At 41.8% G+C, this 20086-nt stretch overlaps 1 protein-coding gene across 1 annotated transcript in view; it reads right to left on the bottom strand.

The window, feature by feature from the left end:
- The window catches only part of PTPRT (protein tyrosine phosphatase receptor type T), a 771767-nt gene extending 752206 nt beyond the window's left edge, over positions 1 to 19561 (bottom strand). The window contains exon 1 of the mRNA XM_042464568.1: positions 19028 to 19561. Coding sequence (XP_042320502.1) covers positions 19028 to 19100 — 73 coding nt within the window. The 5' untranslated portion in view covers positions 19101 to 19561. The remainder of the gene's footprint in view (positions 1 to 19027) is intronic.
- Between the last annotated feature and the right edge of the window lie 525 nt (positions 19562 to 20086).

The following is a 20086-nucleotide window of genomic DNA, read 5'->3' as shown; positions in this document are numbered from 1 at the left end:
TGGGGAAAATATCCTTGATTCATATTCATCTTGGAACATCTTCTATCATCATCTTCATTGAATTATACATATTATAATTAATGCATTTGTACTAGGACATGGCTCCAGTACATCATAGTCATGTAAATCTTATCCTTAAATTTGGTGAGCAAGACAAATAACTTCTAAGAATATGCAGAATATTTCAACTCATTGAAGAGAATGGTTTTTTTCACATCTCAGTTAAAATTCAGAAGGTTTTATCACCACTATAATCAGAAGCAAGGTCCCTGTGATTGCTAAATACTGAGGGATAAATCTGTTACCATAAACCCCCTGTTCGGGAGTTTTCCAAGATGGTGTCTTACACAACAAAAATGTTGTGCTGAAAACAACATTTTTTGTACAATAAATCCACATGCCTGCTGCTGCTGTTTGTTTGTTTGTTTTTTGAGGGGGCAAGATTATTGGATGTTCTGCAACATTTTTATTGCACAAAAGATTGTACAACATTGCTGTTTTCTACCTTTTTAAAAAAGCAATCTTGCACAAAACACAATTGGCTGTCTGGACACATTATTTTTTATGTGCAAACCCCACAACTGCAATGTTGTATGATTTCCTTTCCATATCAATAGCTGCACAGTTTTCAGGGAAGGGTTGTGCAGTTCTCAGGAGAAGCTGAGCAGCTTCCAGAAAACAGTTTTCTGAGTAAGGTGTACAGCTTTATTGGGAAAGATGCACTGTCTCCTGTCATTGCGGGGGAGTGGGGGATCCTGAATGCCTGAAAACTACAGGATGGAAATCTACATCTGTCAGAACTCAGAAAACTCACAATTTACCATCCTTAAAATATAATTGTCCACACTGCAGTCATACACATAAGCTGCCAATGCTTATGGCCCAGTACAGACCAGTGCTTTGCGCCAGCCTGGGACCGAAAGTAGGGCTTAGTAAAGCGTAACATCCGCATGCTCCCGAACCCTACTGTACACTGTCAGCCTCATCTTGGCACATCACCATTTACATGGGCCGTGCCATGATGACATCACTCGTACATAGCGAACAACAGCGCCGTGCACGGGGAGCTCCATGAGGGTGTGATGCAACCCTTATGGCACTCCTGTAGCACTGGCAAAAGAAGCTCCTTTTCAGGGCTTCTTTTCCTGGTGGGTTGTGGGCGTAGCATCTGGTTGCCACGTCCCCAACCCCATGCATCCAGGGGCGGCACAGAGCCGCTCCTTTTGGGCTGTCTGTACCAGCTCCTAACTCTTCATTTGGTGAATCCACTTATCATTGCTGCTTAAATTATAACTAATTTGGTTTTAACTGGATTCAAAGGATTTACACTGCCCCCTATGTGTGTTCATTGGATACTGGATGGCAGATGCAATGGCAATGTGGGGAGGGGGGGTATAGACGATCAATGCAATTATTTGCAGCTATTACACCTGCTACAATGGCATTGTTCTTTGAATAATTACTGATTACAGTGCATGGGGATATATCACAATACATAGCCCATGTTGTATACATAGAAGCTACAACAAAAGACAAAAATGTAGCCACACCAATCTTACTCTTTAAGTGTATTATCTTTTGTCCTCTTTCAGTGCCACAGCTTGAGAGATCAGTGAAACAAGAAGGACTTTCCACAGCTGCTGAAAACAATTCATAATAAGTGTATCTATTCTGTCATAAATACCTTCCAGGACTTGTAAAGTGTGTTTAGACTTTCCCTCTTCAATGTATTAGTGCTCATCTGTCATTATGGTTGTAGTTACCAAGCTTAATTGATGTCAAACTGTTTCATGTTTCTACTTATGTCCTAAGATTTTAGAGACTGATGCACTACAACTGATAACACCACAGTTGAAGAATGGACATTTCAGTAGTGTACAAGGAAGCAAAGTAAAGAAAGCTATATATATGTCTGCCTGATACAAACATTTTATGCAAAAGATATATTTACTTAGCAAGTTCATGTAAGGACAACTAATTATTCAGAGGCTGTTCTCTGACTTCTAATTTCTCAAGCTCTGGCAGCCTTTGGGGTTTATTCCGTGCCAGAAAAGAAAGCATGTTTGATTATTTGTGAGCTTGCAACCCCTTTGTTGGTATCTATCATGTTCTAGTTTTTTTCTAATGTTCACTTATGTTCCCATTTTATTATAGTAGGAAATATAAATGGAAACAGAGTTCTTGCAAAACAGTTCAAGAAACCTTGCATTCAGATTGCATCCATTCTGAAAAGAACATTAAAAATCATACAGCATAAAATCAATTCATAGAAACTTAATGAAATCTAACAAATGTCTGGGGGATGGGAAGTGAAAGAATCTAGATCTCCAGCTGGCCAATGAACAGTTCAGGAAGACTATTTTTACTGTGGAGTTTGGACAATTTACTTTACTGGACTACAAAATCCATACTCTTCCAGCTAGGATAGTCATTTGCACCTGGGGAATTCTAGGGATATAGATTTTTTTAAAAAACCTGTCAAAACTCTGTTCCATGGGCATGCACAAGAATGGATCAAAGCTTTGTGACACTAATTAGGTAACTTACACACTTATATGCAAGGGCTATCTCACAGATGAAAGACAGGCACATTTTTAAACAGCATAATGCAAACATTGCTGCTACAGAGGCTCTCTTTAACTATGTGAAAGCTGCAATGTAGCTAGCAATGGTCTATGGATTTTACCACTTAAGATCTCAGAATGGGTCCTTGAGCTGCATGGCAATCATTGCTTCAAGGAAGCTGGCTGCTTGTTGCTTCCCATGAGAAGAGACCAGAGGGCTTTGCGCTTGACCCATGGGGCCTAGTAAGGTCACATGCAAGGGGCAAGGGATGAGGCTATTTAAGGGTGAGTGGTCCTCTCACAGACCCCTTTTTTCTTGTATTTCCTGCTTTGTTTGCTCAGCCCCAACCCTCAAACATTTAAATAGGTCCTAGGACAGTCCTTGTTTAAACCCCAAATATTTTGTCTGGTTTCATTATTTCACAGTTGGTCTACAATTTAACAAGCCATACATACTCTCTGTTGAAGAATAATCCACATTTTAAATTCTGACCATGCATTCTTTTTATTCATCACATACCTATAACCTGCACACGTCTAAACAGAAAGGAGAGAAAGAAGAAGAATCACAAAATAATCCTGATGTTATTGAAAGCCAATATATGGAAGCAAATTGTTCATACTCAGGTTGCTAAAACTTCAATATTTGCTTCCCCAGAAAGGGTTTAAACCATCAGTGGAAACAATTTATAAAACATTATTGGAATTAGAGGCATGCTTTCATATAATCAATTTTTGGATTGACTATCAAGCTGACAGAAGATTTGGCAACAGAATTTGTGTGTGATGGTGGGGGGGCTGGTTTTGATTTTTTGCCAGTAGCCCATATATATATATATATATATATATATATATATATATATATATTCATTCATTCATTCATTCATTCTCCCCTGGAAACGAGGAGACATAAAGGCAGACAAACTTACTGTTGCAGTGTTAAATTCTATGTACTGATGATCCATGGGTGCCAGGCATGGACATCAGATTTTAGTTCAATTGATGCAACCAAATTAATGATGCACAGAGACCAGTGAATAAAAGCAACAGAATCTGGGACACCAAAGATTAATAAATGCATCGTGTCATAAGCTTTCCTGGGCCAAAGCCCACTACATAAACGTCTCTTGCTTTGGTACATGAAAGTATACACCCCAATAAGTATATGGCGAGAATGAAACAATACGTGTATGGCAAAAATGAAGGTAAGAAGGCTGCATCTGCACTGCATTAATAATCCAGTTTGACACCTTTTTAACTGCTATTGCTCATTCCTATGGAATTCTGGCAACTGTAGTCTGTTGTGGCACCAGAGTTCTCAGAATTCCATAGCAGTAAGCCATGGCAGTTAAAGTGATGTCAAACTGGATTATTTCTGCAGTGCAGATGCAGTGTATGTTAGCCTTTATGTTGCCACTAGTTTCATTGCAGCCATATTTGGAACATGATTCTGTTTAATGAGCTCCATTTTAATTAAGTTATTGTTAAGTAACCATTATGTGCACCTTACATTGAAACTGAGAGCATTCAATTTAGCATCTTACAGTTCAAAAAGCACAAAAAGGTCATCACATTTCCTCAAATTTTCCACACAGATTGAACATGGTGTGTCAATTTGTTAGCTTCCATCACATGCCTGGCTCTTTTATGACAATTTATTAAGGCATATGTTTGCTCTTCTAGTACAGTGCCAGTATAGTTTAGCACCTTACCATACTTCTGGCCTTTACTTTGACCAAGCCTTTAGAGTAAGAATTAAATTTCTGATTCTAGCAGAATATTATGTAAAACAGTTATTTCATGTGGGATCTCAGCATTTTCACATCATATCCTCATATATAGATACAATTCCACAAAATAGGTAAGGTCTAAATCTAATTGTTAGTCTCAATCACAGCAGAACTACTGAATCAATGGAACTTGATAAGCAAACATTTATGTAAAAATTACATTAATTAATGGGTCTATTCTGGTTGAGGCTAACTTGGATTTGGGCTTTAGTCAGCATCATGCATGTTATATTTTTGCAAGTTTTGGATGTCTGGAATATATGTAGCTTGAGTATAAAGACACATTAAAGGTTATGACAATCTTTCAAACTGACAACCCCTTCCCATTTAAAAATGACCATTAATCATCCTGACTTTCAGCAAGATCTCCCTACCATTGTACTTTCTTTCACATTTATAATAGATTTGTTCACATGAAGATCATTGGATATATGGATGTTAAGGGAATATCATCCCAAGACACAGTGCTGTTTGATGCAAAAGACAGGACAGTGCATACACAAATGTTTAAATACATGCACATGAACAGACACACCTCAAAGTCCATGTTCAGAAGCAACCCAGAATGGCCACTAACTTGTACATCAACAGTGATTATAAGACAGGATTCTGAACTCCACCAGAAGATAGCATGTTAGGTCTGAGGGCATGGTATAGACTTCATGGAACAAGAGCTGTGTCATCCAAAATCTTAATGCTACCCATTTTACTTTTCCTGGCATCAACTAGCCCAAGAGCAAAGCCAGTACAGGTTGACTAGAGGGGTGTGATCCTTCTAAGCCTGCATGTTATCTAAACACATAAGATGGATAGATCCAGGTTATGAAGATGGATAGATCCAAGTTATTCCTCACAACTGGGTGCCCTTGAAATTGAAAATGGTGAAATGTCCACTATGGAAGACATTTTTTGTCATATAACATGTCTTGACCCTCTCCAGTTCATGGTGTCTGAAAGGGACTGGATGTACTATGCAGTCCTGAGGGCTGTAGATACTTTTGATATAATATGCGTATTAGAAGTATAAATATATGTATAAATCAGATTGCCTGATTTCAGTTTAATTCAGCAGCAATCCTGCATAGCTCAGTGTAGCATAATAGTACCACATGCAGAACTACTTCTATACTGATCCATTTACCAGTCCCCAGACTTACTGTAGATAGACCTACTAAACCCACCTCATTTTATGGTCATTCCATGCCCAGTGGAGAGCAGGGCCAAACTGCTCTCACTGTAAACAAGTTCCTTCTAATATTAAAGCAAAATATATTCTCCTGTTAATTCAAACCATTAGACCTGTACCTGTCCTTTTGGGAAGCAGAGAACATATCTGAACCCTCTTCCCTCTGACAGACCTTGACGTATTTAAAGAGTATAGACATGGCATACCTAAGACTTCTTTTCACCAAGCTGAACAAGCCCAGTTTCTTCAACCTTTCTCCATGTGTTTTGTTCTTCATATCTTTTATCATCCTTGTTGCCTGTCTCTGAACCTGTTCCAACTTGGTTGTTGTTCTTGTGTGTCTTCAGATCATTTACAACTTGCAGTGACCCTAAGGTAAACCTATGGGGGTTTCTTGGTTAGATGTGTTCAGAAGGGGGGTGCCTTTGCTCCTCTCTGAAGCTGATCCCTCAGTCAGAATAGAGACTCCATATGCCATTCTTGGAAACTGAGCTCTCTCTATAATTTAGTCACTGATGGAATGTGAGGAAATGGGGAGGGGAAAGAAATGTTGGGAAATGGAGATTCGATTTGGGAGTGGATGTGAGAGACAAAGGCCCTTTCCAGAAGGGCACCCAATTACGTATTATGTACGTACTAGGGTTGCCTGGGGGCATCTCTTTCAGATGCCCCCAACCCTAGTACGTACACAGTACATACAAATTGTGGTGCCCATTCAATATGGGTGCTGCCATTAGGACATCACGACCACCCCGCCTCCAAACAGAGTGGCGTGGACATGACATCCTGTCACCGCAGAAGAGCGCCTGTGGCGCCCTTTCCGTGGCACAGGAAGGAGCTCTGAAACAGAGCTCCTTCCTTCATTTGTGTTGCTGGTGCAGCCTTTTCACGGCTGCACCAGAGACACAAAAGAGAAAGGGGCCGAGTGGCCCCTTTCTCTTTTTCCCCGCTGCTAGTGGCAGGCCATGTCCTTTTGCCACTTCCCGCAGCCTGGAAAAGCGGCAGATCGGGGCCTCAGGGCTGCTGCTGTGGCAGCTGAGGCCCCGATCCATCAGGGAAAGGGGTGGGTAGAGGCTGCCCCAAAGGGGCAGTCTGTAATCCGCCAAAGTTGGAAAAGATATGGGAGGTTCTGCTGGCTTATTAAAATAAATCTCATCTGAATAATAACCATATCCAAAAATGCCCATTATATAGAAAATTATTCCTTGTTCTTCCTTATTTATTACATTCTGATAGTATTCCTACCAGACATCTTCTGTGTAATATACGTTTTTGGATTTTTTGATTCTAGATCTCAGTCACTTCACTGACTATTCACCTGACAATTCAGTAAAACAAATTCTATCATTCTGATGCAATTCAAGGCAACAACAAGCAAAGAAGATCAGTATTAATGCAGCAAGTCTATATAATTTGTAAGAAGAAAAAATACAAAGACATTTTACTTAAAATCTATGTCAGCATGGTTGCACTTGTCCACAGAAAACCAAAGCTGGCATTCTGCATAAAGCTCTGCCAATATACTGATACAAATGGAGAAGGTGATGGTGGTGTGGCAGATAGTTTCTCATTGATTCGAGGACATTCTAGGAATGTTCAGGTGGTTGTTCCAGTTGTGGAATGAGATGGAAAGAAGTGCTAATGTGCTGCTGTGACTGGTTAAAGAATACTAACCATCCCCTATTGTGTTGTATACTTTCAAGTTATTTCCAACTTATGGTGAAGCTATCATGGGGTTTTCTTGGCAAGATTTGTTCAGGGGGGATTTGCCATTTTCTTCCACTGAAGCTGACACAATGTGACTTGCCCAAGATAAGTCAATGGGTTTCAGTGAATGAATGTTGATTCAAACTATGCTGTTGTTGATGTTGATAACAGCCCTAAAGTTGACTAAGAGTCATGGTAACCCTGTGGATGAGACATCTACAAGACCCCGTCCTCAACTGCTCTGCCCAGGTCCTACAGGCTCAGGCCCATAACCTCCTTGACTGAGTCTATCCATCTGGCATGTGGTCTCCCTCACTTTCTACTTCCTTACATCTTTCCTAGCAGTATTACCTTTTCTAATGATTTGTGCCTTTTCATAATGTGGCCAAAGTATGACAGCCTCAATTTGGTCAGCCTGACTTCCAGGCAGAGTTCGGGCTTGATAAGTTCTAGGGCCAATTTGTTGTCTTTTTAGCCATCTATGGTGCTTTACAGAGTGCCCAAAAGGGCGCTTTGCCGGCACCCATGTTTGCTGCACGAGGGAGCCGCAGGGGACAAACCACACGGCTCCCCCGCACAGCAAAAAGAACCCACAAAAAGTAGGTTCTTCTTCCGGCACAGTTGTGATGCCACAAGGTGCCAATGGCGCACTTGTGGCGTCACAACTGCGCCACAATGTGTGGACGCTAAGCGTCCATCATGTCAAAATGGCAGCGCCCATGTGTATAGGGCGCTGCCATTTTTATGTCCCCAGTATGTACTAGGGGTGAGGCCTGATTGGATGCTGCGTCCTTGGCCAACCCCTAGTACATACTGGGGGCGGAGCAAAGGCCCGTCTGTAACGGGCCGTATGTTATCTTCAGCACTCTTCTTCAGCACCATGTCTCAAATCAACTGATTTTCCTTTTATCAGGTTTCTTCAAATTATGGTCTCCCAGAAACCCAGTCTGATTCTCAAACCACTACACCATGCTGAAACACCTCCTTATAGAAGTCTTTAAATAGTACAACTGCCAGAATAGGCACTAGCATAACACCCAAGGATGATTACAGTCTAAGATTCAGCCTAAGCTTTGCTTTTATTGTGTAATGATAGATAATAAGTAAGTACTGGCATACTTTACAATATAGCAAAGGGATACATTGTATATCAATTAAGTCATCACAAGCTCTTTCCTGATATATCATTTAATGCACCAGGCTCTGGTTCTTAGCATTTCTGGCATTTCAGAATTACTGCATAATGAGATTATATGCACTTATCTGCTATTAGAAAGGGAAAAACAGAAGCCCTGATTAAAAGATAGATGTGATATGCTTAGTTTAGATTAGACATAACAATTTTCTTTCCCCCATAAAATAAATATGATCATGCTCGGTTTAATAGCAGCAGGAGGAGCTTACACAATAATAGGGCCAGGCAACTGAGCTCTGAGTCATGAGAAAGTAATTGTTTATATGCGGAATTTTATTCATTAGTAAGAGTGCCACTGTATTTTAATGGACATGACCTTCCTATAATGGTAAAGCAAAGCCCATATGAAAGAGAATCGCTGCCCAAAGGAAAAGGCAGAAACTTTATTGAAATGGGCAGTGGAGGAGGGTGAAAAAGTATAGGGTGCTAAATGAGGCCACATGATGAGACGTGGAAGTTTATTAAAAGATTCTAAGAAAAGGAAAGTGTGTATAATAGGACTGCACAATGCAAAGAGCCAGACAAGCCCATTGCTGGGAAAAAATCCAACATGCAATTTAATCAGTAGTATATATTAATATCCAATTATTATAGTAGTATCATAAGCCTCTCAAGGAAGTTTAACATAACTTATTCATAGAATATTCTTATCTCCAAGGGCTGGAGATCAGAGAGACACATAGTTTCCCTTCCTGTTTGCCCTGTTGGTAGTATAGCAATGCTGTAGAAATCCCATCATATCTTTAAATTCAGCACAGATACCAGGCAGGCTTGGCTTCCCTCAACTTCCCCAGGTCCAATACCTGCCTCTCCTTGTTGCACCTACTGAAATTAGGATGGTCCCAGATATGTTCAAGCTGGTAAGGGAGAAGGATGAACAAAGGGACCAAGGGAAACCTGCCAGAAGCCTGTTTAAATCCTTATCATTTGTACAAGGCAGCATTATCAACCTCTGGTGCAGCCACAAACAGTTCAGTTTGGAGAACAACATGCATCTGACCTAAACAGAAGTATGCTCTACAGAAGGGGTGAGTATTGGTGTCCATTCAGATGTTGTTAGACTTCACTTTACCCAAATCCCCAGTTAACTACACTGGCTAGGGCTGGTGCAAGCTATTTTCCAAATGCATCTGGAATTGCCTATCCCTTCCCTTCAGCCTTGTTCATATGTGCACTCATTTCACTGAACCCTTTCATTGAGGTAAGGTACATTTCCTTTTCCTATCCTAATCTTCTTCAGCAAGCTCCTCAGTTTCAGGGTCACCTGCCCAAAGTCCTTCATGGACCCTATTTTGAAGTACCAAGGCAGGCCTGCCCTCTCCATTAATCCATCCACCCACTGGGACTTGTAGTTTTACGCTATATAATTCAACCAAGCCACAAGTGAAAGCCCTGTACCTGCCTTCTCTTACCCTATGGCCATGAAAGGGGCAGCTTAAGGGAGACCTGAAGCTAAGCTGACCTGCTCTTGTTCTCAGAGGCTGCAGGCAAAAGGTACCACTTCCTCACCAGCTAACCTGGGATGGGAGGAGGAGAATTACCTGCACTACAAGGTTATTATTTGGTTATTTAAACATTTCCCCTGATGTACGGAACCTGTTCAGAGACAAGTGTTTCTCAAAAGGCTGAAAGAACATCTTCAAGGCACATTCACCAGATGGGAATTCTGAGTTATCAAGTGGATACATCCCAGCAGTTGCAACAATATCTGAAGCACTTACTCCTCCTTAGAACATTTTTAATGGGCAAAAAGGATATGTGCAGTATACACGTAATTCAAGCAGTTACTAAATGTGACAAGCATGGTGTAAATTTCAAAGCATAAGGCTTGGCAATGCTACTTATAGCTGAGGGATTATGATAAGATACATCATTTCTCATTCCATTTAGTGGTCTGTGCATTTCTCCCCAGGCTCTTGAAAAGTCTTTGGAAGTATCACTTACAACTTTACTGGAATGGTTCAACCTATTTAGACAAATATTGCCAATCCTAATTATTACAGAACACAATTTCTTTCGAATCAGTGTAGAATTGTGGAGGTATTCCCTTTTGGATTTTCTTCAGTATTCTCAGGTGTTTACAGTTTTGTTCATGAAAGTAATTTTCAGAAAGTATCAGGGAAGTTAAGCATCCCTATTCATGCATCATAGCCCCCATCTAGATTGGGGCTACTAATGCCTTTCTGGGTGTAAAAAACAAAGTGATCCTGAACTCCTTGGTACATATAAAATGCACTATGCAGTTCAGCCCCCAGGCGGACAGCTAAGTAAAACATTTAGAAAGGAAAATATAAACATCCTGTTTCTTCCACTTACTGAAAGAGATTTCAAAGCAACAAATGCTCAGATCAGTTTATCTGGTTTAGTCAATTAGTAACAAAAGGTGTGAGTACACATCATTAATACTAGCTGGAAAAAGAAATAGCCTTTGCCCCAATCCCTGCTCTGTAAGATCCACAAAAGCCTCACCTACATTTTTGGCAGTAGTTTCCATGGTAACTAATAGGAATCTCTCTTTTTAAAAAAGAATATTTCAGTATTCTGTAGTAATTGTCTAACACACACCATTCTGTAAAAATAATAATAAAGGATCACATGCAGTAGAGGCCCTACAACTGAACAGCAACCAGAAGAGATGGCTGGAGCTAGGCAGGGACAAGGCTAAGCATTTGCAAAAGAAAATATCTCTGGACATACTCTAGGTCTTTGTCTTTTAATGTAAAAAGAGCCATTCCTTCAAATTGTAGAAAAGAAATAATTTTCCCAACGACCTTTTGAGCATTAATTGCACTTTCATTTTTTTAAATGAGGTACCGTAGTCAAAAAGGAAATCAGAAAATAGTTAAGAAGGAAGGAAAACAACACTGAGGTTCACAGTTAAGATTTCCCATCCCAAGTGAGCATCATCCAAAGCACAGAAAATGCTTTGTTCCACAAAAAACACACATGTATGAATTTTTAGCAGAATAAATCGTGAACTGTGAGGATTTTCATGAGAGTTTCTTAACACCCAAAAGCCATGTTTGTCATCCATTTGCTGAATACTTTTAAATATTTTTTCCATTCTTGTGTAAGATGAGTTACATACAGCAGCTTTCATTTGGCTTGCAGAAGTTTGTTTTACACCCTGCCAGTATCATAAAGGCGGTCAGCTACCACTTTAACTAACTGCGCCTTGAACTTCTCCCTATTACTCTCACCTCTATCAACATTCAGTACCCCTTTTCACCATCAAGCAAGATTTCAAATACTCAGAAATGGTATCTCTGATACAGCCATTTCTAAAATAAAAGAAAGGACACAAAAAGAACAATGGTTCAGGCAACATAATCCTTAAAACACACAAGCCCTCCAATTATTTTCCAAGTGCTATGGTATACACAGGTATTTCATTTAATTTAGGTCTCCCAAAGAACAATTTGTATGTAGGGATGTAAATATTTGCTTCTTTTATACATGCACATAAGAATAATGAATTTAATTGTTTTCCACACAAAGTGAGATAAAGGTTTTCCACATTATTTAGCAGGGGTCATTTTTTGCAAGGTTCCTTTTGCAGGACATTTTATAAAAATGTTTTGTTCTCAAAACATTGTTCTAAGTGAAAATGACATTTTTTGTGCAAAAAATGTAACTTTTGTGCAAAATAGGGTAGCTTTGTGGGAGAGGAATTTATGTTCGGTACCAAAATCATAGCGTTTTGTATAAAAAATATACAGTGGATCCTCCGCATACGCGGTCTTTTTATTGGTGGCTTTGAGCATAGGCGCTCAAAGCCGCCAGCGTGCGCGGGGCAGAAGGGGTGGCGCATCCCATTCAATTGAATGGGCGCGCGCACCCGTTGCGCCTCGCGCGCCACCGCGCCGCCATGCACAAGCCCCATTGTTTACAATGGGGCTCGAGCATAGGCGGAAATCGCCATACGCAGCGGGATCCAGAACGGATCCCCCGCGTATGGCAAGGTTCCACTGTACAACCAAACACAGGTGACTAACAATTTAATTCCTAACTACAAATTCTTAAAAAAGCAAACCAGGGGTAGCCATGTTGGCAATGTAGCGAATTACAACATCCAAAATCCTCAAAACAATGGTCCAAATCACATTACAGAAACAAGACAGTCTGAGACCACTTTAACTGCTCTGGCTCAATGCTAGGGAATTCTGGGAACTGTAGTTTTGTGAGACATTTAGCTTTCTCTGTCAGAGAGCTCTGGTGCCACAATAAGCTACAATTCCCAGGATTCCCTAGCACTGATCCAGGGCAGTTAAAGTGCTCTTAAACTGAATTATTTCTGCAATGTGTTTTGGATCAATGATACCTTTATTGGACCAACTGAAATGCACAAAATAGATGTTGCAAGGTTTCAAGGCTCCACTGGCTTCTTCATCAGGCAAGGATATTAAAAATAATTTCGCTTATATGGATTTTAACACCTTTGCCTGATGGAGAAGACAGCGGAGCTTCAAAAGCTTGCAACATATATTTTCTGCATTTCAAATAAACCAATGCTTTTTTGAAAATGAATGTTTTACCAAAATTTCATGGTGGCTGACTATATCAGGAATGAGGAAAAACTGCGTCTCCTTTACATTCTTTTTCATAATCATGTTCAAAACATGATCAGAGATAAACAATACTGATCTTTCCCTCTAATTAACAGTATAATTTGTGTATGCCAGTCAAAACAATATTTGTATCAGTTGTTTAAATTAACCTGTAGCACCTACTGAGAAGCGAGCATTATGATTAGTTAAGAGGTGGTTAAACACAAGCACATGCCTGCACACAAGCAGACACATGTCCACCAGCAGCATCTCCTCAGAATTCCACACAGATTGCTTCCACTAGTGGAAAATGGTGGCGGGTGCCAATTCCTCTCTTTCCACAGCCCCTCCAACCACCTCTCTCACTATTTTGGACTGTCTGGAGAAGCTTTTAGGTGGAAGGGAGGTCCCAGTGTGCTGTAAAAAGAGGGAAAACTTACAAAATTGGCATTTTCTTCTATTTTGTCTGCAGAAATGCTCCACTTGATGCCTGTGCAGGCAGGAGTTCTTCCATGTATAGGAGATAAAAGCTGTATCCAACTCAGTTGTTTCATTTTCTGGAAATCTCAGCTCTAATACTTCATAAACCCATTTTAACAGATTAATGAGGTACTGTGGTATGACTGCTGCATTTTTATTTTCAGCACTTCAAAAAAAACAAAGTAACCACACAACCACAGAATAAATTTGAAAAGCTAAAGGTTCAAAATGATGAAATACCCTTTATTAATGTGTGAGCAGGGAGAGAATATAGACACTTTACAACAAGTATATGTACATAATAAGAAATGGCAACATAATTGCTGTAAGGAAACGGAAACAGTGGGTGAATACAAAGGACTGTTTACTGTGTGGTGTTCAATACTATGAACTATGTCATCACTTGCAGCATCCTGACAAGTGGTCAGATATAGTTCACTCTGGCCCTTATATCTTATTAGATGTTGATGTGTGGTTACCATGTGGTTAAATGTTAATTGTGATGCATCTTCATCTGGTAAATGGTCATCTGTTTTCACCCATTATGTAAGTGCTAAGTCAGAGATTTTCGAACTTCATTACAGGGGTTGCATAACACTGGAACATGCAAAGGGTTCTACTTCTTTCTGAGTGCACAACTTAATTATATAATGCCTGCTTTATGTAATCTATGGGCATAAGGTGCAATAAAAACTATTGGCATAAGTAGCTTTAGGTGTAAAACAATGACATTTGAGATTTTTAGGCATACAATTTCCACAAGCCCTAGACAGAACAGAGCTATTATGGCAAATGCATAATCATCTGCCTAATCAATGCATGTAATTCTATGCTGGGTCAGAATGGTCTAGTGACTAGCTCATTCTAGTCTGATCTGACTGGCTTTCCTTATGTAAGTTCATCAGGGTTCCTTAATGAGAGATATATTATGGAGCTGAAGCAACATTCTGATGTAGTGTTTCTGGGATATTATTTTCAGATCACACTTTTGCACTAGACAAGCCTGAGAATTCAAAGCAGAACATAGACAAGCCATGGGAGACAAGTAGGGCAAAAAAGAAGTGACAGGATAGCTCTCTTTAAATATCTAAAGAGATGTCATATTGTACTTGGAGTAAACTTGTGTTCTGATGCTCCAGAAACTAGAACTATAAACAAATGGATGAAAATTACAAGGAAAGAAATTCCAGCTAAACACTGTGAAAAACCTCTTTAGTGCAAGAGCTGTTTGACAGTGGAATGGGCTGCTGCCTCAGTGGGTGGTGGAATCTCCTTCTTTGGAGGTCTTTAAACAGAGGCTGGATGGGCTTCTTTCAGGAGTGATGTAGTTGCACATTTCTGCATGGCAGAAGTTGGACTAAATGATCCCAATTCTACAGTTCTTTGAAAATCCTAAAAGGCTCTTTGAAAAATGCTATCAGAAGCTAAGTACATATTAAAACTGTTGTGACTACAAGCCATATGTTAAGAGGATTTTTAAAATCAATCCTAGGTAGAGGAGAGCCATTTCCATTAGGACAGCAATGTTTTGAGGGAGGTTTAGCCATTTCCTCCCCAGCACCATTCCAGGTGAATCCTGTCCCATGGTCAAGCTGCAACTAGTCACAGGGGGAAAAAAGCTGTAACTCGTATTGATATGTCTACTACTAATTTTGCAGAGAGACAATAAACCTGTCATCCTTGTGCACTTGTGTCCCAATGAAATTTGATCCTGGGATTAAAAATATACAACCTGCAAGCAGTTGGATAGAAGTATAGATTTTAAGATCACACCTTTTAAGAGCTAAGGAGAATATATCTACCATCACCTGATGCCGAAAAGACCACAAAGACAATTCCAGGTGAGTGTCTTTAGGGAAGCTATTCTGTAGCCAAATGCCACTACAAGGCCCTTTCCCCATTGGCCACCCATTTTGTTTCACTTGATGAGGGCACTCAGAGTAAACCCTTTAAAAGATCCCTCATACACCACTTTTTTTTAGTGGGGAAAAGATGCAAGCAACACTCCCCCCCCCAGCTTTGATTAACGCTATGCATTTCTTGTTTTTCAAATCAACAACAACAGAAATGAAATTGCCAGCTTCACAAAATGCTGGAAGTTTTGACAAAAGATTACCGAGGAAATACATAAAAGCACCGACAACACAGTTCATTGACAATGTCCTGGACAAAAAGCTGCAAATGCATTCTCATAGTTATGAAGGCAGCACCATCTGATGGAGAACTGGGGAACTGCATTGGCTGCAACAGATGGAAGCTTTCATGTGATTCAGCATGAAAATCCATCAGAGAGGTGCAGAGTTCTTGAAGATTTTTTTTTCCTATCTTTGCTTTCATTATCTGAGTATTAGCTGTGCAAATTGGTTACAGGGCGTTAAGTCTTCAGTGGTTAAGGGTAATCTCAAAAATGAAAGACATAACATTTGCTGTAGCCTCATTTATGGAAAAGGCTCACCCACCAAGTCATGTTTATTTCTATAAATAAGCCTCTTTTATCTTCTTCTCTTTTTTTTAACAACAAGGCTGTAGGAGGGGATAAAAGGTGATATTCTCCATCAGAGAGAGCAAACACTGACTTTTTTTCCTTCGCAAACAATGATAATGGAAGCTTCTGACCTGTTCACTAACCCTTGCTGCCCAATCTATTTTCATTTTTATAATTGCTTTTGTTCAAGTTCTCCTACCTCTGGCTTTCTTGCTCCATAGCTTCCTCTTCTTCCTCATAAAGTGTCCATACTTATTTTGACACTAATAATTAAAAATATGGTTGTATTGCCTGAGGATGGACTATGAAGCATACTCCCTTACCCTTTCTTTAAGAATGCTGCTTCCCATCCAGCTAGGAGTTCAATCCCTGGCATGTCCTGTAAGACAGCTAGAACCTTAACATGAAATATTCATATATGATGTAATTTCTATCCATTCCCGTGCAACCCTGTGCATAATAACTATGCTCACAACTATGGTCATAGTGAGACTCTGCCACCTGCAACCTTATGCCAGTGTCTAAGTTGGGAAGCAAGTTCCATCAAAATTTAAATAGGGTCAACATAAAGTTTAGGACTTATGCAACCATCCTAAACACATCATTGTTATGAGAGAGCAAATCTGCTGAACATTAGTGAGAGAGAGTCGTAATTAAGATGTTTAGGATAAGGCTCTCACAGTCAGAGTAACTTGCCTTGGAATTTACAAACTGCAGAAACCCTTTGTTCAGAACAGTAACAGAAAAGAGCAAATAGAATATTTTAGGGTACAATCCTACATTTGGTTATGTAGAAGCAAGTATTATTGAACTCAGCTGGACTTACATCAGATAGACAAACCTAGCAGAGTGGACAAGGTTCAAATCCTGGCTCGCCCATAGAAACCCACTGGGTGAATTCAGGCAAGTCACACTCTCTCAGCCTCAGAGAATGGCAATGGCAAAACCCCTCTGGAGGAACTTGCCAAGAAAACCCATACATCCCTATAAGTTGGAAAGAACTTGAAGGCTCACATCAAGAGCAGTTGAACACAGCAGTGCCTGCAGCTTCATAAAATACCCACAGCAAGTGAGCAGAATTAGCAAATAGATACTTCTTAAAGGTTTTTAAAAATAACACCTAAGAACATATGCAATTCCCTTCCATTCAAGACTGGATGTAGCATTCCTCGGTTACTTTAAACCGCATGCTGCACATATATCACTCTGTACTGTACAGAGCTTAAGAAGGTCACTTCCACGCTCATAATTTCTGCATAAACTTTCCTTGAAAGCCTCTCCTGACAGGCAAACATTCATTTCAGGTTTCCGATCTCCTTGTTCGCTATATATTTAGGAAACCAGACAAGAAAATTCTTTGATCATTCAGCGTTGTCTTCCCCAAAGGAGGGGAAAACCCCTTTCTTAAAGTTTGATCAAACTTGAAGGTTTGGATGACAAAGCAAAACTGAGGCAACATGGACATTTTAAAAATGAATCTTCAAAGTCTACGCTAACATGATTCTTTTATTCATTTCAACCCAAATAGGATTTTGAAACAGCCTTGCGTGTGCAAACACTGGTCCAGAGCAAGGTCACAAAAGCAGAGCAAGGCTCCCAAATATTTGATGGAGACAGGTGTCAGAAGCACACTTAATCCGAAGGAAATTCCTATTGACGATTAAAGGCTCTGTGTGCTTCAACACACACAGCCTCCTAGGAAAAGTGTGAAAGCACCACAACACATTCCCAACCACCTAAAGTTATGCCAACTTTTTCCAGATGCCAAGGTCTGCTGTGAAATGGGGACGGGGTGAAGAGAGAGGTAGCCTAGTGAACTTTTAAATATGTTCTCCAAGTTGTGATTAAAGGCAGAGAGGGACTCCCCCATGACGATCTCACACATTTTTCGAATACTTGGCACTCTTCCTCTTCCTTTGATGGAGAGCAACTGTTTACTATAAAAAGGTCCCTAGTGTCTTAACTCCAAAAGAAAGAAGGCATGCCTTCAAGATCACACAAGGCACCAAAGAAGCCTCCAAAGGACACATAGTCAAAGATGCCAAGAAAAGCAAGCAAGCCACTCCCAGCTGCATTCATACTGGAGAAATAACCCGGTTTGGCACCACTTTAACTCTTTTTCTGGCTCTAAAGCTATGGAATTCTAGGAGTTGGAGTATCTTGTGGGCCCACAACAACCTCCAGCTCCCAGAATTCCATAGCTTTAGAGCCAGGATGCTGAAAAAGTGGTGCCAAACCGGGTTATTTCTCCAGTGTGAATGCAGCTGGAAGTTCCATTTCTGAGACTCGAGACTCGTCTGGGTTTGTTTTCAGCTGGATATTGAAGCAAGGAGAGCAGCCTCTCTGCAATATCCGGATCCACACTCTTTCAGACAAAAGGCTGAAAGCTGATGATCGTACACTTCCCTAGAGAGGAAGAAACCCCTGTGATCCCCAATGAATCGTATTCTCGAGTAGACCTGTCTCCTTTACGAGGCTACTCAGAAGTAATCCCCCGAGTTCAACAGAAGCAACCCCACGGAGTTCAGGCTTTACACGACTACTCAGGAGTAACCCCACTGAGGTCCAAGAGGACTTACTCCCCGGTAAATGCGTGGGACATAGTCTTCATTAAGACTAACTGGCATTTTCATTGCAGGCGCCAGTTCCTTTTTAAGATCCGGAAGGAAACGCAAGATAAAAGTCACATCTATATATATATAGATAGAGGCATATACAGTACTAGATAGGAAGCATATACTGCCTTCTGCTCAGGTTCCTTGAGCTTGGCGGTCACAAACCTCAAGACCCTTACAGTCAACAACCCACAAAGCAAGCGACCTCCGAACCATTAAGAAACCTTAAAAAGAGGAAACTGAAAAGGAGAAGGGATGGCTTTTGGAGGGAGAAAATATAAAGGGGGACCGAGGCCACCCGTCCTTTTCTTCCAAGCGGAGGTTGAGTTCAAAAGCCCCAAAGGACCGATCTCGGTTTATTTCCCTGAAAGCGAGCGAGAGAGAGAGAGAGAGAGGAGGAGGAGGAGGCTGTTTCTGGAGGGACAGAGCCTCCTGCCGACGGTGAGCCCCTTCCTTACCTGCGAAGCCCTGCGCCCCGGCGCTTTGCAACAGCTGCAAAAGGGTGGCCAGCAGCGTGGCAACCCTAGGCATGCTTTTGGGTCCAAAGGGAGCTCACATCCCCGTCTTCCCAGGGTGGCGGCGCTGAGGGAGGGGGCGGTGATGGTCGCGGCGGAGCCCTGTCTGGTGGCGCCTGCCCACCGTCCCTGGCATGGCGAGAGTGGGGCGCTCAGCCCGCTTGCTTCCCCTGCTGCTCTGAGGAAAGAAGGCGAGCGGCAGCGGAGTGAGAGGAGAGCAGGAGGAACAGGAGGACACACGGAGAGAGAGAGAGAGAGAGAGAGAGCGATTCCCCCCGAGTCCTAACGCTTGCCTCCTCTCTCTCTCCTCTTTCCTTTGCTGCCTTCTGCAGGAGGGGACCTCCTCCCTGCTTCGGACTGCCTTCAGCCGCTGACGGCCTCCATTGGAGCCCGGTGTGGAAGGAGGGCGTCAAGCCAAGAAGAGGAGGAGGAAGAGGAGGCAGAGGAGAGGGGCGGGACGGCGCTCCGTCAGTCTGCTGCCGCTTGGCCAGGCCCCCTGAGGAAACCCCCCGCGGGTCAAGCGAGGGAGGGAGGGAGATGGGCCTCTTGTAGGTGCGCTCCTTCTCCCTCAAGGGCCCCCGGCGGAGGGAGACGGAGGAGCGTGCTGTTTTTAGGTGTTTGTTGCTCTCCACCGAGCAGTTAGAGAACCCTTCTTTTCCCGCTCGGCTCCAAGGATGGAGGAGCCCCCGAAGGCTCCCTGGCGAGCGAAGGAGGCTTCTGGAGGCGCTTCTTGGTTCCCTTTCCCTTGGGGGGGGGGGGGTTCCCAACAAAGGAGGCGGGGGGGGCGGGGGTGTGGGGGGGGGTTTCTCCCCTCTGCTTGGCCCCCAAAAACTGCCGACCGAAGGAAATGGAGGAGCAAACCCCGCTTGTGGGGGGCGTTTCTTTTCCTCTCTGCTGCTTCAAGAAGGCAGCAGCCCCCCCAAAGGTAGAAGGAAATGGAGGAGCACCTCTTTGTGGGGGAGCTTCTTTGCCTCTGCTTTAAGGGGAGCCACCCGCCGAAGG

This window comes from Sceloporus undulatus, chromosome 4 (genome assembly GCF_019175285.1).
Source record: "Sceloporus undulatus isolate JIND9_A2432 ecotype Alabama chromosome 4, SceUnd_v1.1, whole genome shotgun sequence".
In the NCBI taxonomy this organism is placed as follows: Eukaryota; Metazoa; Chordata; class Lepidosauria; order Squamata; family Phrynosomatidae; genus Sceloporus; species Sceloporus undulatus.
Note: the sequence above shows the minus strand (reverse complement) of the source record. Positions and strands in the feature narration are given on the sequence as shown.